This window comes from Chinchilla lanigera, unplaced genomic scaffold (assembly GCF_000276665.1).
Source record: "Chinchilla lanigera isolate Chin_1 unplaced genomic scaffold, ChiLan1.0 scaffold00030, whole genome shotgun sequence".
Classification (NCBI taxonomy): Eukaryota; Metazoa; Chordata; class Mammalia; order Rodentia; family Chinchillidae; genus Chinchilla; species Chinchilla lanigera.
Window position 1 is genome coordinate 14387147 of NW_004955431.1, and position 14057 is coordinate 14401203.

Consider the following 14057-nt stretch of genomic DNA (forward strand, 5'->3'; position numbering starts at 1 on the left):
TAGGTCTACTTTCATTGCATCCCATAGGTTCCTGTGTCTTGTATTGTGAAATATGTGGTTTCACTAATTTAACTGTAGAGACTGTTTAATTTCTTCTTTGGTTTCCTCTGTGACCTATTGGTTGTTGAGGAGGGTGTTATTTAATTTCAAAATGTTTGTACAGTTTTTGTGACTTCTTTTTGCTGTTTATTTCTATTTTCATTGCACTATGGTCAGATAATATGCACGGGATAATTTTAATTGATCTGCATTAACTTAAACATGTTGTATGGGCTGGTATGTGGTCTATTTTGCAGAATGTCCCATGTGCATCTGAGAAGGATGTGTACCCTGATGTTATAAGGTGAAACACTCTGTAGACATCTACTAAGTCCATTTATTTATAGGTTTGGTTTAGTTCTGATATTTCTTTGTTGATGTTGTGTCTAATTGATGTGCATCTTTGTGATAGTAGGGTATTAAAGCCCCCCATTATAATTGCATTGGTGCTAATTTTGATTTTTAGTGTCCATTTTGTTTTATGTAACTGGGTGCACTGGTATTTGGTACATATATATTTATGATACTATTTCTTCTTAGAATTTTACCTTAATAAGTATGTAGTGGCTTTCTTTGTCTCTTTTGATGAATCTTAGCTTGAAGTTTACATTGTCTACAAATATAGTAGCTACTCTTACTCTTTTCTGGGTTCCTATTGCACAGAGTATTGTTTTCCAACCTTTGACCTGTAGTCTATGAATTTCTTTTTGAGTTACATGTGTTTTTTGTATGCTGCATATTGTTGGACAGTGCTTCTTGATCCATTTTCTCAGTCTGTTTCTTTTGATTAGTGAGTTAAGCCCATTTACATTGATGGTTATAGCTGATATATATTGGCTTATCTTTTTCACATTATTTTTCTGTTGTTAGTTCCCTGTCTTTCTCCTCTGTTTAATTTTTTGCCCTGCCTAGTGGCTTCTTTCTATTGGTGTTCTTGTTGTGATTTTTGTTTTCTCTTTCTAATGCATTCTTCAGAGCATTTTGGAGAGCTGGTTTGATTGTTATGAATTTCTTCAGTTGTTCTTTGTCATGAAAGTATCTTTTTCTGTATTTTTAAAGTATTTGAAAATCAGATTTTATTGGTAAATTTTAGATATACTAATGGTCACATTCATCATAGAGACTTTCTACCTGTACATGATATAAATTGATTCTTTTTTCCCATTCCCCTACCCTCCTTTCAATCCTTCCTCCTCCCCCATTTACAGAAGATTTGTTTCCATTTTTCCTTTTCCTGGTTTTTAAAAAATTTTCCCTTCTTTCCTTTTCCCTTTCCCCATCACTATGGTGATGGTTATGGCCCAAGACAATGACAGTGTTGTCATGTAAGGGAGAACAATTGATTATGACAGGTATGACACCTGGCTTAAGTAGTACAGTAAGCAATAACAATAGCATCAAGCACAGCCTAGCTACCGACAAACTATGGTAACTAATATCCTGATACCTTGAACCACAAAAGCAGATTCTCCAAATATAACAAAATACAACACATACCAGGAACTTGTATACAATAATTTTCCCCTTACAGGGTGATTTTACACTGTTGCAGGCATTGGGGAGATTTAAAAGGGATGGGGACAAGAGACAGAGATGAATGAGTTCAAATATAGTAGAAGCAGGGTAAAGGATGATCACCCAAGTTTTGGGAAAATTTTGAGAACAAGAGTAAAAGAATGAAAGAGAAAGTAGAAGAGTATTGAAATGGACCAGAAAGAGAAGACACAATACTCACTCACCTGAAAATATCATAGAATCAAGAGAGATAGTTGAGGAAAGAGAGAAAGATGATGAGTACAAGAAAATAAAAAGAAAGGTAAGAACCTAAATAATGAAAAAAGGAAGAAAAAATCCAACCAGACAGAAAAAGGAAAACCCATCAAACAAAGAGAATGAAAAGTAGCAAAATTCCTCTAGTGTCCACAGTCTGTGGAAATGTCAAAGTTGGATCCCAGGACTGTGCTGTGTACTCCAGCCACATTTGCAGTAGGGTTTGTGTAGGCACAGAGCTGATCTTGGCCTCTGGATGTGGGGCCTTGGACTGGCTTCTGTTGCTGGAGTTCTCCTCTGAGCCCTTTTATATAGAATGGCAGCCCCACCCACCTCACCTACTTCTGTTCCATGTCTGTGTGCTGACGCACAACACCAGTTCACCTAACTTTACCAACTGCTGACTCATAGTCTCATTGCTGCTTCAGACTTTTCCATGCTGCTGGTCCTGCCTGCTGGCATGCACCTGGGCTGGCTGTGCTCCCCACTGGTCCTGCCTCTTGTCCCAATTATTGTGTTATGGTTTGCGTCTGGGTGTCCCCCCAAAGCCTCATGTGGTCATGGGGCAGGCTTTTAGAGTTTGATTGATTATGGGTGTGAGAGCTCCACCCGCCCTGGGGTGGATAGTTTGCATATGTAAGGGAGAGGAAGAGGCTGCTTGCGGCCATTCCTCCCTTCTAGTGGTTGTTGCTTTTGCTATGTTCTGCTGCCATGAGCTGTAGCCCTCTGCCATGTGCCACTCTGCTTTGTAACCTGCCAAGTATGGACTGAAACCTCCACACACTGTAAGTGAAATAAACCTTTCCTACCTTAATTTTGGGCATCAGGTATTTTGTCCCAGCAAAGAGAAAAGTAACCAAGACATATTGTTATCTCAGTTTTTGTTAATGCTCTAAGCCTCAGTTTTTTCATCTGTACATTGGGAATAAACGATTCCTAACATACAGTGTTTGTGAAGTTCAATGGGATACTGCAAATGAAAATGCCTACCCTAGCACCTGACCCAAAGCACACTAAATTTCTTTTAGGATGAGAGGGGGTGGCTAACAAGATTTCTATGCTGTAACAATGGGGTGGAGAGTAAGCCTGACATCTAGTGGCAATTGTGCCAACTGCACCTCATGCAGTTGTAGGATTGAACCTGAGATTCCCCTACTCCTCAAGATGATGATACTTCTCGTAACACCCAATGTGATCCTTCTATCACCTGCCAGTCACAGTAATCTGAGTTCACTCACTGAGGTTTCACAAAGGAGAGACTGCCAGGTAAGGAAGATCTTGATTTTATGCTCTTCATCAAAAGGGATTTTGCACCTGCAGGAAGGCAAAGACAAGAAACTATGTTATTAATGAGTCAACTTCCTGGTCTGCAAAGCCAAGCAAAACTAAACCAAATTCAGAAAAATCTCATAAAGGAAAACCAGTATTTGTAACTCCTTCTTTGTAAACATATCTAAGTTTGAGGCAAGCCTACAGAGAAACTATATTATCCTTCCATCACTTCTGTGTATTCTCTCAGAAGCAGAGGATCAATTATAGCATTCCCCTATATTTGATAAGCCTTCACCAACAAGTATTAATTTACCACCAGCTATATTCCCAGAGAAATGTTGATCCTCGAGAATAGGAGTTGAATAAGATTGATTCAGCACATGCTCTTAAAGATCTTATGGACTAATGGGGAGATAAACAGGTAATAAATAGAAAATCTGAAGGACATTGTGACACAGGAAACGGAGGTATGCAAACATATGGAAAACCATGTGTGTGAAATTCCTGCCACTGAAGCAAATTATCACTCATCTAGAGGCTAAAAATATTTTTCAAACACAAAAATTCTCCATCTTAAAGTTGCAGAGTTTAGAAGTCCAAAGTGGTACTTACAGGGCTGATGAAGGTGCCCACAGAGCTATGTTCTCTTGGCTGCTCTAGAGAAGTGCATATTTTCCTTCCAGTCCAGCTTCTAGAGGGGTCTCTTGTCACATTTCCTTTCCTAATTCTTTCTCTTCTGACTCCTTTTCATTGGGATACTGTGATTATGTCAGGCACAGCTGGATAATCCAAAATTATCTACCTGTTTTAGGATCCTTAACATAACCACATCTGCAAAGCACTTTAGCAAGGTGCTGAATGTATTTGAATGTGGTTTGCTGTTCTCCTAAAGGTTCCTGTGTTGGAAACTTGGTCTCTGGGGTGGCAGTATTGAGAAATGGTAGGACCTTTAAGAAGTAGGGCTTAGTGGAAGGCTCTTGGGTCAGTTGGGACCTAACTATGGAGGGCATTGAGATATTGCTTATGGGACTCCAGTTAGTTCTCATGATGGAGTTGTTATAAAAGCTTGGGTCTGACCTCAGTATCTCTCTAGCTTCTTGCTTGAGGATGTGAGTGCTCCTTCTGCAATACATCTGTCATCTTCCATGGGGTCCTTGCCAGAGTCCTGCCATGTTGTTTGTACACTCAGTCTCCAAAACTGTAAGCCAGGGCCAGGACTGTGACTCTGATGGAGTGCTTACCTAACATGTGTAAAACCCTGGGCCCTACCCCTAGCACTCCTCTCCCTCAAAAATCAAAAACAAAAGCACACCTATGAGCTAAATATACCTCCATTCTTTATAAAGTTAGTCCACCTCATTTATTTTGTTATAGGAATGAAAAACTGAATGATTCAACGTGTTATATAATATTTTAATAGATTTTAGGCATTCCAACATGGACATATTTGAGAAAACATTATTCTGTCTAATGTACCATCTTATACAGACTTGGGAATCAGGAAGGCTTCCTAGAGGAAGAAACATCTGAACTAAAACTAAACTGATTTTTAAAGTATATTTCCAGAAAAAAAGTAGGGTAAGTGAAGAAAGCAGGCCAGTCATAGAGAAGAGTATTTCCCCAAAAGAAGAAAAAGATGAGGGAAGTTTCAAAAGTGAAAGAAAGTACTTTTGTAGAAATACAGAAAGTATGCTTTAGCCAGAAATAAACATCCTCATGTACAGTCAATTAATTTTTAACAAAGATACCAAAAACATGAAACAGGGAAAAGACAGACTCTTCACTAAATAGTGCTAGGAAGACTGGATATTCATGAGAATGAAATTGGATCCTTTTCTCATACCATATGCAAGAAAAAACTCAAAATAAATTAAACTTTACAACATAAGAACTGAAATTATGAAAGTACTAGAAGAAATGGAAGAAAAAGAGTATGACATTAGTCAGGAATGATATTTTATTTTTTATTTTTATTTTTTTTTTGGTTTTTCTCCGGTACCAGGAACCGAACTCACGACCTTGCGCTTGGCAGGCAGGCGCTTTGCCGCTGAGCTAAATCCCCAGCCCCAGGAATGATATTTTAGATACGAACACAGAAACATAGGCAACAAAAACAAAAATGGACAAGTGGAATTACTGAAAGACCTCTATACAGCAAATGAAATAATTAATAGAGTGAAGAGATGACCTACAGATTTGGGAATATATTTGTGAATTGAACATCAGACAAGGGATTCATATCCAAAATATGTAAGGAACCAAGAACTCAACAGCAAAAAGTAAAGAAGCCAGTTAAAAATGAGCAGAAGACCTGCATGGCCACTTCTCAAAAGAAAATATACTAATGGTATAGTCAAACAGATACATGAAGAAGTGTTCAGCATCACTCGTATCTAGGAAATGCAAATTAAAACCGAAATGAAATAATTCACACTATTAGGATATCTAGATGAAAAAGCTAAAACATTATAAGGGTTGACAAATGTAATGGTTAATACATTTAACCATTTGCAAGAAATGGTTAGGATCCTTTAGGATCCTTTTCAAGCTATGTGCTAACTTGAGAAATTTGGAAGCTTAACTCAGTAACTCAGCAGTTCTACGTTCTATCATGTACAGAACATGCCCCAGGGCAGCTGTATATGCTCCAGGGTATTGTAATGGTTGATTCATTGTGTCAACTTGAAAGTTAAGTTTAACAGCAGGGGACCAGGATCCTCACTTTGAAAACATCCTGAGTCTGTTCAAAAGGAGGGCATGGAGATGATGTGTGTGTCAATGACCCACCCTAGGGCAGGTAGCCTGCGTACAATACAAGGGAGGAAAAGAAGCCCATTCCCCCTTTTTTTGCTCTAATTTTTGCTGTCTTCTGCCACCTTAAAGTGTTGCCCCTCACCATGCCACCCTGCCTCGGAGCCAGTTGATTACGGATTGAAACCTCCACAAACTGTGAGCTAAACAAGTCTTTCCTTCCTTAATTTTGGGTGTCAGGTATTTTGTCTCAGCAACAAGAGAAAAGTAATTAAGTCAGCAAAGATTTAAAGAAAAAAAGCCTTTACATATAATTAGTTGAAATGAAAATTAGTGCACTCATTATGGAAAACAAGTTGGAGATTCTTCAAAAAATTAAAAATAAAACTACATATGACCCAGCAATTCCATTACTGGTAATGTAGTGAAAGGACATGAAATTAGCATCTTGAAAAGCTATCTGCACTCATTACAGCATTATTCACGATAGTCAAGATATGGAAGCAACCCAAATGTTCATCAATAGCTGGGTGTGTGCAGAAAATGTGGTAGAATATCTTTGAGAAGACACCCTTTAGAATGAAGGAAACCGTATCACCCCTGACAACAGACAAATGTGGAGGACATTTTGACAAATGAAATAAGTCAAGCACAGGAAGGCGATACCACATGATCTTATTTATATGTGGAATCTAGAAAATCAAACTCACTCAAGCAGAGAGTAAGAATAGTGGTAACCAGGAGCTGGGGATGGGATGCGGATGGGAATAAACTGATCAAAGGGGTCAACTTCAGTTAAACAGAAAAATGATCTTGGAGGTCTATTGTGCAACGTGGTCATTACAATTAATAATAGTGTATTCTATGTGCAAAAACTGCTAGGAGAGGAGACTTTAAATATTTTCACCACTAAAACTAGGTGTGTTAATTAGCTTGATTTAATCATTCCACAGTGTCTACCTATATTAAAATATCATGTAATACTTTATAAATATATACAACTACTATTTCTTAATTAAAATTTTAAAAACTTTAACTAAAAGCAGAAAAATTTGAAACTCCATAGTAGAGAACTTGGGGAGGGGGAGTTAGATAAAAATACTAAATAAAGAAAATTTTTTTAATACAATAAAATATTTCCTTTGAGAGAAAATAATGAATTTGAAAAAAGGAAAGAAATTTGGGGCTGTGCAGTACAAAAGGGAGGGTGTGAAAAGTAATCATAAGTGAGATTGTGGAGAACTTGTCAAAAACTGCATTATGGGCTTTGGAGGTTATCCTAAGCATGATAAAAGACTTCAAGTAAAAATACCACCTTACACTACCATGAAATGCAGCTTAGAAAAGGGTATGGAGGGAGGCTATTGCAGGAACACAGAGGAGAAATGACAACAGCCTTCATTCCGGACTTAGTGGTCCACGACACAGATTAACAAAGCCCCTTCACCCACCAAATATGTGATCTGCAAGAGCCTTAACTTTTCTAGAACCTCCAGTTTTTCATGTGTAAGAATGAGACTATCACTGGAGCTCATTAGAGCTTACTTTGAAGTATTCTGAAGATTAAGCGAAGAAACACATTTTAACATTTACTATAGGGCCAAGTCCAATAAATGTCCAATAAAGCTTAATGACTTATTTAATGGTTACTTCAGTGGGAATAGAGGTAATTGAGGAAATTCAAAAGAACTTAGGAGAAGAAAATAACATAACTAGTGACCAGTTGCAAAATATAAGGTGATATTGGCCAGGAAGGACAGGTTAAAACTCTGTGTCTGAGTGGAGAGCTGGATGAGTGATGCTCTGATGAAGGTGGACCAGAACACAAGAGAAGAGACAGGAAGTGAGTGCACTGGATGATGATAGCAATTGGTCTGTTTTTGAATTTTGACTTTGAGGGTGACTACAAGACTCCCAAAAAGAGAGATCTAGTATGTGCTGGTTGGATATATTTAGGGAGATTTGACCTAGAGCTGTTTGAGAGTCACTGATTGAATCTCTCAGAGAGTGAATGAACATACCTGAAGAGTACTTTCTACACATAAAGAATGAGGAAAGAAGACTTAGGCGAGAACCCTGGGAACATGGATGAAGAGGACACTTTCATTCTCGTGGCATTTATTATCTTTTTTGCAATTGCCTGTTTAATGTCTCAGTCACATAAACCCACTGGACTGAAAGCTCCCTGAGGGAAGTCACTGTGTCTAGCATTCTCACCACTGTAGCTTGAAAGAGCAAAAAATTCCCCTGTCTGAAATACAAAATTTTTTCCTTCCTTTAATAAACTCCTTCCAAACGAAGCACAGGGAATGACGTGATTTGCCCCAGCCCTTCAGTATTGGAAATGGACCAGAAGAAAAACAGAGAAAGCTGTTACCCAGTGAATGTCACTCACACCTCTGGGAAAAGACCAGTCCTGGGTGTTTGCCTAAGAAACATGACCAGTCTTTACCTTAGCACCTGGCTCATAGGATTTTCTATTCAAAACTCTTGCTGAGCAGAAAGCAGTCCCCTGTTAAAGTAGCAAGCAGACCCACAGACTGGAACAGAGAAATGAGGACATGATTAGATGAGCAGATTTATCAAATCCTATAATTGTAGAACTTACCAATTCCATGGCAACCATTTTCTCTTTGAAAGGGTTAGAGAAAGAAAATTCTTTCTTGGCAAAGCTTTTAAAGTAACCTGAATAAGGATTAAATATATATATATACTCCAGCCCCAGGTAGCCTGCCAGTGTGAACCCTGAAATATGAATAAAGTTTAAAGGAAATAGAAGTCTTTTTGAAATGCTTAGAATGTACTGGATCTATGGCAGCCTGTTTTACACAAATAAGTTCATTGAATCTTCACAGCTCTCAAAGTAGGTATTATTCTTCCTACTTATGCAAAGGAGAAGTTAGTCAGTTCAGTGGCTAATGGCAGGGTCAGGCCTACTTACCCTCCAAGCCTCGTGCCTTCCGTTTTCCAAGTACTGAGCCCAGGTGGAAGGGATGAGAGAGGGGGCTGAGGACATGGCAGATCTCCCTACTAACATTCTCCCCCAGTCTGCTTCCTCTGATCCTCTCTGGCAACCTCTTCCCTTCCATAAAGTGGCTGTGGGCCTGGCATAGTGGCATACACCTATAGTTCAGCACTCTGGGAGGATAGGGTAAGAGGACTGCAAGTTCAAGTCTGGCCTGGGCAACTTAGAGAATTAGTGAGACCCTATTTCAAAATGCCTGGGTTCGATCCCTAGTAGATAGATAGATAGATGATTAGATAGATAGATAGATAGATAGATAGATAGATAGATAGATAGATAGACAGACAGACAGAGCAAGCAACTGTGGATTGTGGCCACTAGGGGGCAAGCATGGTATGAAAAGTCACACAGGAGCCTCACCCTTTATTTGCTTTCCTGATGTTGCTCAAAACAGAGCAAAACACGGTATTCTTGGATCTGCAGAACAAATGAGAATAATCACCGTTTACATTCCCCACAGCACTTTATAGGCTACAAATCCCTCCTAAGTCATATTTCACTTTTTCCTTGCCCCAGATGTTGTTTGACATCTCCATTATTCAAAAAATTACGTAGAAAATGGGATAGAGACTTTGACTTCGCTATCAATAGTTTTTACAGATCCCCGGCTTGCTAACACCATGGAAAGCATCAGTTCCTCAAGACAGCTGGCCTGGGGGATACACAAAGCACAGTGTGGACACTTAGAGGAAGTAATTCCATCTTATTCCATCCTTAGCCTCAGCCCCTTACAAACAACTGCTCAAGAAATATTAGTTAACTAAAGTAAAGAGCTTCAAGGACATGTCATATGAAGTTTGTCACCATGGAGATTTTACAAATAGGGCTACTTAGGATTATCATCCCACTTTAACAGCTAAGAATCTGAAGCCCAGAGAGACTAACTTCAAACCACAAAGTTGTTTAGTGAAAAAACAGTGGTATGTATTTAACTTCAGGGCTCTTCTCACCATGTTTCACCATAGTTACTAGATCTAGCACCCAGAACATCATAGTCAAAAGAAACGCAACTTAATGATCAAATTCTAAGAGCCTGGGTAATTTCAGGCTCTGTGACACCAAAAGTGTGAATCACCTATCATTTATCCCCTCCTTAAGTGAACCAGTTTGCATGATTGTAGCAATTTACAGACAGCAAGCCATTTGAAGAATACTTGGAAGCTTACTGTCAAGGGAAAGGTTAAGAAAAACCAACTCTAAGTCATTAAAAAGACCCACCGCAGGCAAACTAGTACAACCTTCCACCAAGCTACACCGATGACATCTGAATTAAGGAATGGCAAGCATTGGTTTAAAATCCCACTGGGTGAAACAATAAAGGTGGAAAGTGTCCTAAAGACCTTACTTCACTTGGCATTTCTTCACCAGTCAAGTACCAGTCTTTTCCTCCAGGATCTCTGAGACTTCAGCCATCCCTTCTACCTATTCCTCTTTCCACCCAGCTTATGCCATTTTGGTGAACTGTTGGTTGCTGCTTCTTCAGCAGATACTCCTTTTGGGCTATTTCTTTCTCAACTGTGGCTTCACCCTGAGATACAGTAGGGTGAATACTTCTTACCCCACATTCTAGCATGAAATCCAGTCCACCAATACTTCTATGCTGTGTGGAATCCCAGCCTCACTTTCCAATAAGGGTGTTCTCACAGAAGAATGTCATTTTTTTCAGCATCAGTTCAATGTAATTCAAGAAGTATTGATTGCATTCCATGTACAATAATTGAGTGAGATACAGGCAGGGATCCAAAGAAAATGCAACTAAAGCTTCATATCTGTATGGAGTTAAAGAATCTCCTGGAAAAGGAAACAGATTAGGGCAAGATAATAATACTAAAACATGATGAAGGAGGTTAAACTCTATCCTAAGTATAAATGGCTGTAAGTTGTCCAGAAGGAGATTGAAAAACATTCTGATGAGTAGGATCTGGAGAACTTTTGTAAAGGAACTGACATTTAATAAGCCTTAGGAAGGATCAAAGAGAAGAAAGTTTCAAGAAAGAAAGGAGACTCAGAGAGAAATATATACCAGTGGATTCCCACATCAGGAAAAACAGAATGAGCACAAATAAAAAACCTTACGCTGCACCTCAAGCTTCTAGAAGAAGAACAGCAAGTTGAACTCAAAGCACAAAGAAGGGAGGAAATTATAAAGATCAGAGAAGAAATTAACACATTGTAGGAACCTGAAGGAGAATAAAATCTGAAAGATAGAACAGATATTGTGAAAAGGAAAGAAACTATCCAAAAGAAAAGAACAACTGGGATGAGGGAAAAGAGAAAAGAAGGAAAGAAGTGAGAAAAAAATATATATATACACACAAGATAGCTAAGATAATTATACTACTAATTTCTATTAGTTTATTGAAAGGAACAGTTAATTGTTAGTTGTTTGATTAATCTTACATGCCCATATCTAGCTATCTGAATGCCATTTTGAAAATAACAATATGTAATACAATAACAATTTTTAATTTCCTATCACCTTTGTTTGAAATTCTGTATCATTTTTATTGCTTTGTGTTGTTTTATGTCTTTGTTTTTTCTCTTTTCTCTTTAAAGTAAAAAAGAAAGGAAAGGAGAACAGTGTGGAAATGCCCAGAGAAAACCATAAGCTGCTGGAGTCCAGGGGAACAGCACTGCTGGAAGGTCTAGAGACTGCCCCCCTGCCATTACAGCTGCTGGGATCTACTTGAACAGCCTGGGAGGACCCAAAGGCCAATCCCCCTCTTTACTACTGCTGGGATCCAGGTGAACTGTGTGGGAAGACACAGAAACTGGCAGAAGCATCAGTCACACAGTAGGGGCCCCAACCAGGGAGCGCAGGATGGACAGGTGGGACAAGCAGTGTGAAAGTGTCAGAAGCAACAGTAGCAATAGGAGCCAACAGATTAAGTTAGGTGAACCAGTATTGTGCTTGGGAACAAAGATAATAGAAGAAGGCAGAAGGGGCTTCCCCTTTTCTCTCTTTTTTTCTATTTCTCTTTATCTTTTTTCTTCTCATTTTTTCTCTTTTCTAAATGGCTGGGGGAAACTCTAGCCACAGAAATCTAATCCCATCCCCCAAACCCAGAGACAAAGTTCAAATAATCCCTTGCTTACTCATTCATTCTTTCTCTCTGACCCTCTTCTCTAGCTTCCCAAAGTTGCATGCTCATCCTTTGACCTCCAGCCTGGCTTCTAGTTTCTTATCAGTTATCTTTGTTTTATCCACTATATTTCTTAAATTTCCCCACTACCGGGTAAAACCACTTCACCAAGGCGAAAAACTTTGCATACAAGCTCACAATTTATGATCAGTTCTGTAGTATAATTGTACACTTTGCTCCTATAGATACTGGTACAAAATTAATAGCTACCATTGTCTGTTAGTTTCTAAACTGTAATTCATAATATTGTTATTGCTAATTATACTACTTTAGCTAGGATGTCATATCTGTTTTAATCAGTTGTTCTCACTTCTGTAGCAATACTAGGAAGTTCTGGGGTAGTAACCTCATCACACACCAGCACCAGAAGACTTGGGGACTGAGCCAAACAGATACCAAGATTTCACTCTTAATTAATTGGAAAGCTAAGATCTTGGGACAGACACAAACCAAGAACTTCCTACTCACAGAAGACAACCCTGAAGAACAAACCTTATCTAAAAAGGTCTTGATATAAGTGATAAAGCTACCTACTACAAAAACTTACAAGGAAAAACACAGAAAACAGAAAAAAAAGTTTTGAAATAAAAAATGAAAAGATGCAGAAGCAAAATGTAGCCTCAGGGCTCTAACCTACCCAGAACAAGCCCAGAAGATAACGGGATAGAGGAAAGTGAAAGACACACTTGACATTTCTGAAATGACAGCAATTGAAGTAAAGCAACAAATCCATAAGGATATAGAGGAAATCAGATCAGAAATAATCTCTCAGGTAAAGAAAGAAATGGCAATGTTTATAAAGGAATTGCTCAAATCTACAGTAGAGAGATAAAAATAGGTGATGATGGAAAACATGAATGATCAATATAGGAAGGAAATATAATGCATGAAATGGATTCAACTAGATATCCAAGAAATTAAAAAATCCATTGAAAGCTGACAAAACTACTTGAACAAAACCAAAGACAGGCATTCAGACCTTGAAGACAGGGTCTCAGCTAGTAATAATGAAAGGAAAGATATCTTGAAAATAACAAAAGACCAGGAAATAACAATTTAATAGCTGCAAGATGATGCAAAGAAAAATAATATAAGAAAAACTTGTGTCAATGAAAAAGCAGGAGACAATGCAAGTGACACTTTAAAAAAATTTTAGAAGTAACAACAGAAAATTTCCCAGGCATGAGAAAAGAAACTGACATACAGTAAGTGAGGCATATAGAACTCCAGTTAGCCATAACCAAAATAAACCTTCACCCAGAAATATAATAATCAAGATGACAGAAATTCAGCAAAAGAACACAATATTAAAAGCTATTAGAGAAAAGAAATGAATAATCTATAAATGAGAGCCCATCAGAATCATGGTAAACTTCTCAACATAAACCATCAAGTTAAGAACAGCTTGGAGTGGAGTATTTAAGGTCCAAAAAGAAAACAATTTCCAACCCAGATTGATGTATCCTGCAAAAATATCTTTCAAAATTAACAGAGATAAGAGACTTCCATGACAAAGAACAACTGAGAAATTTATGACCACCAAACCAACATTACAAAGTGTACTGAAAGATATTCTAGACAAAGATAAAAAATATCAAAATTCCAAGAACAACAACAAAAAGAAACCAAGCAGAGCAAGCAGTTAAACAGAGGGGAAAAGTAGAGAACCAACAACAGAAAAATAACATGACAAAGATAAACCAATACATATCAGTTATAACCATCAATGTAAATGGACTCCACTCACCAATCAAAAGACGTAGACTGGCAGAATGGATCAAGAAACAAAATCTAACAATATACTGTATACAAGAAACACATTTAACTCAAAAAGAAATTCATAGACTGAAAGTCAAAGGATGGAAAACAATCTTCCAAGTAGCAGAAACCCAGAAGACAGTAGGGATAGCTATTCTGTTTGCAGACAATGGGAACTTCAAACCAAGACTAATCAAAAGACATAAAGAAGGTCACTACATACTTGTTAGGGGAAAACTTCGAGAGGAGGAGATAACAATCATAAATATATATGCACCAAATATGGGAACACATAACTA

At 38.1% G+C, this 14057-nt stretch overlaps 1 protein-coding gene across 1 annotated transcript in view; it reads right to left on the reverse strand.

The window, feature by feature from the left end:
* LOC106148861 overlaps nucleotides 1-14057 on the reverse strand; it is an 83102-nt gene that overhangs the window by 11349 nt on the left and 57696 nt on the right. The window contains exon 9 of the mRNA XM_013515732.1: nucleotides 3048-3123. Coding sequence (XP_013371186.1) covers nucleotides 3048-3123 — 76 coding nt within the window. The remainder of the gene's footprint in view (nucleotides 1-3047; nucleotides 3124-14057) is intronic.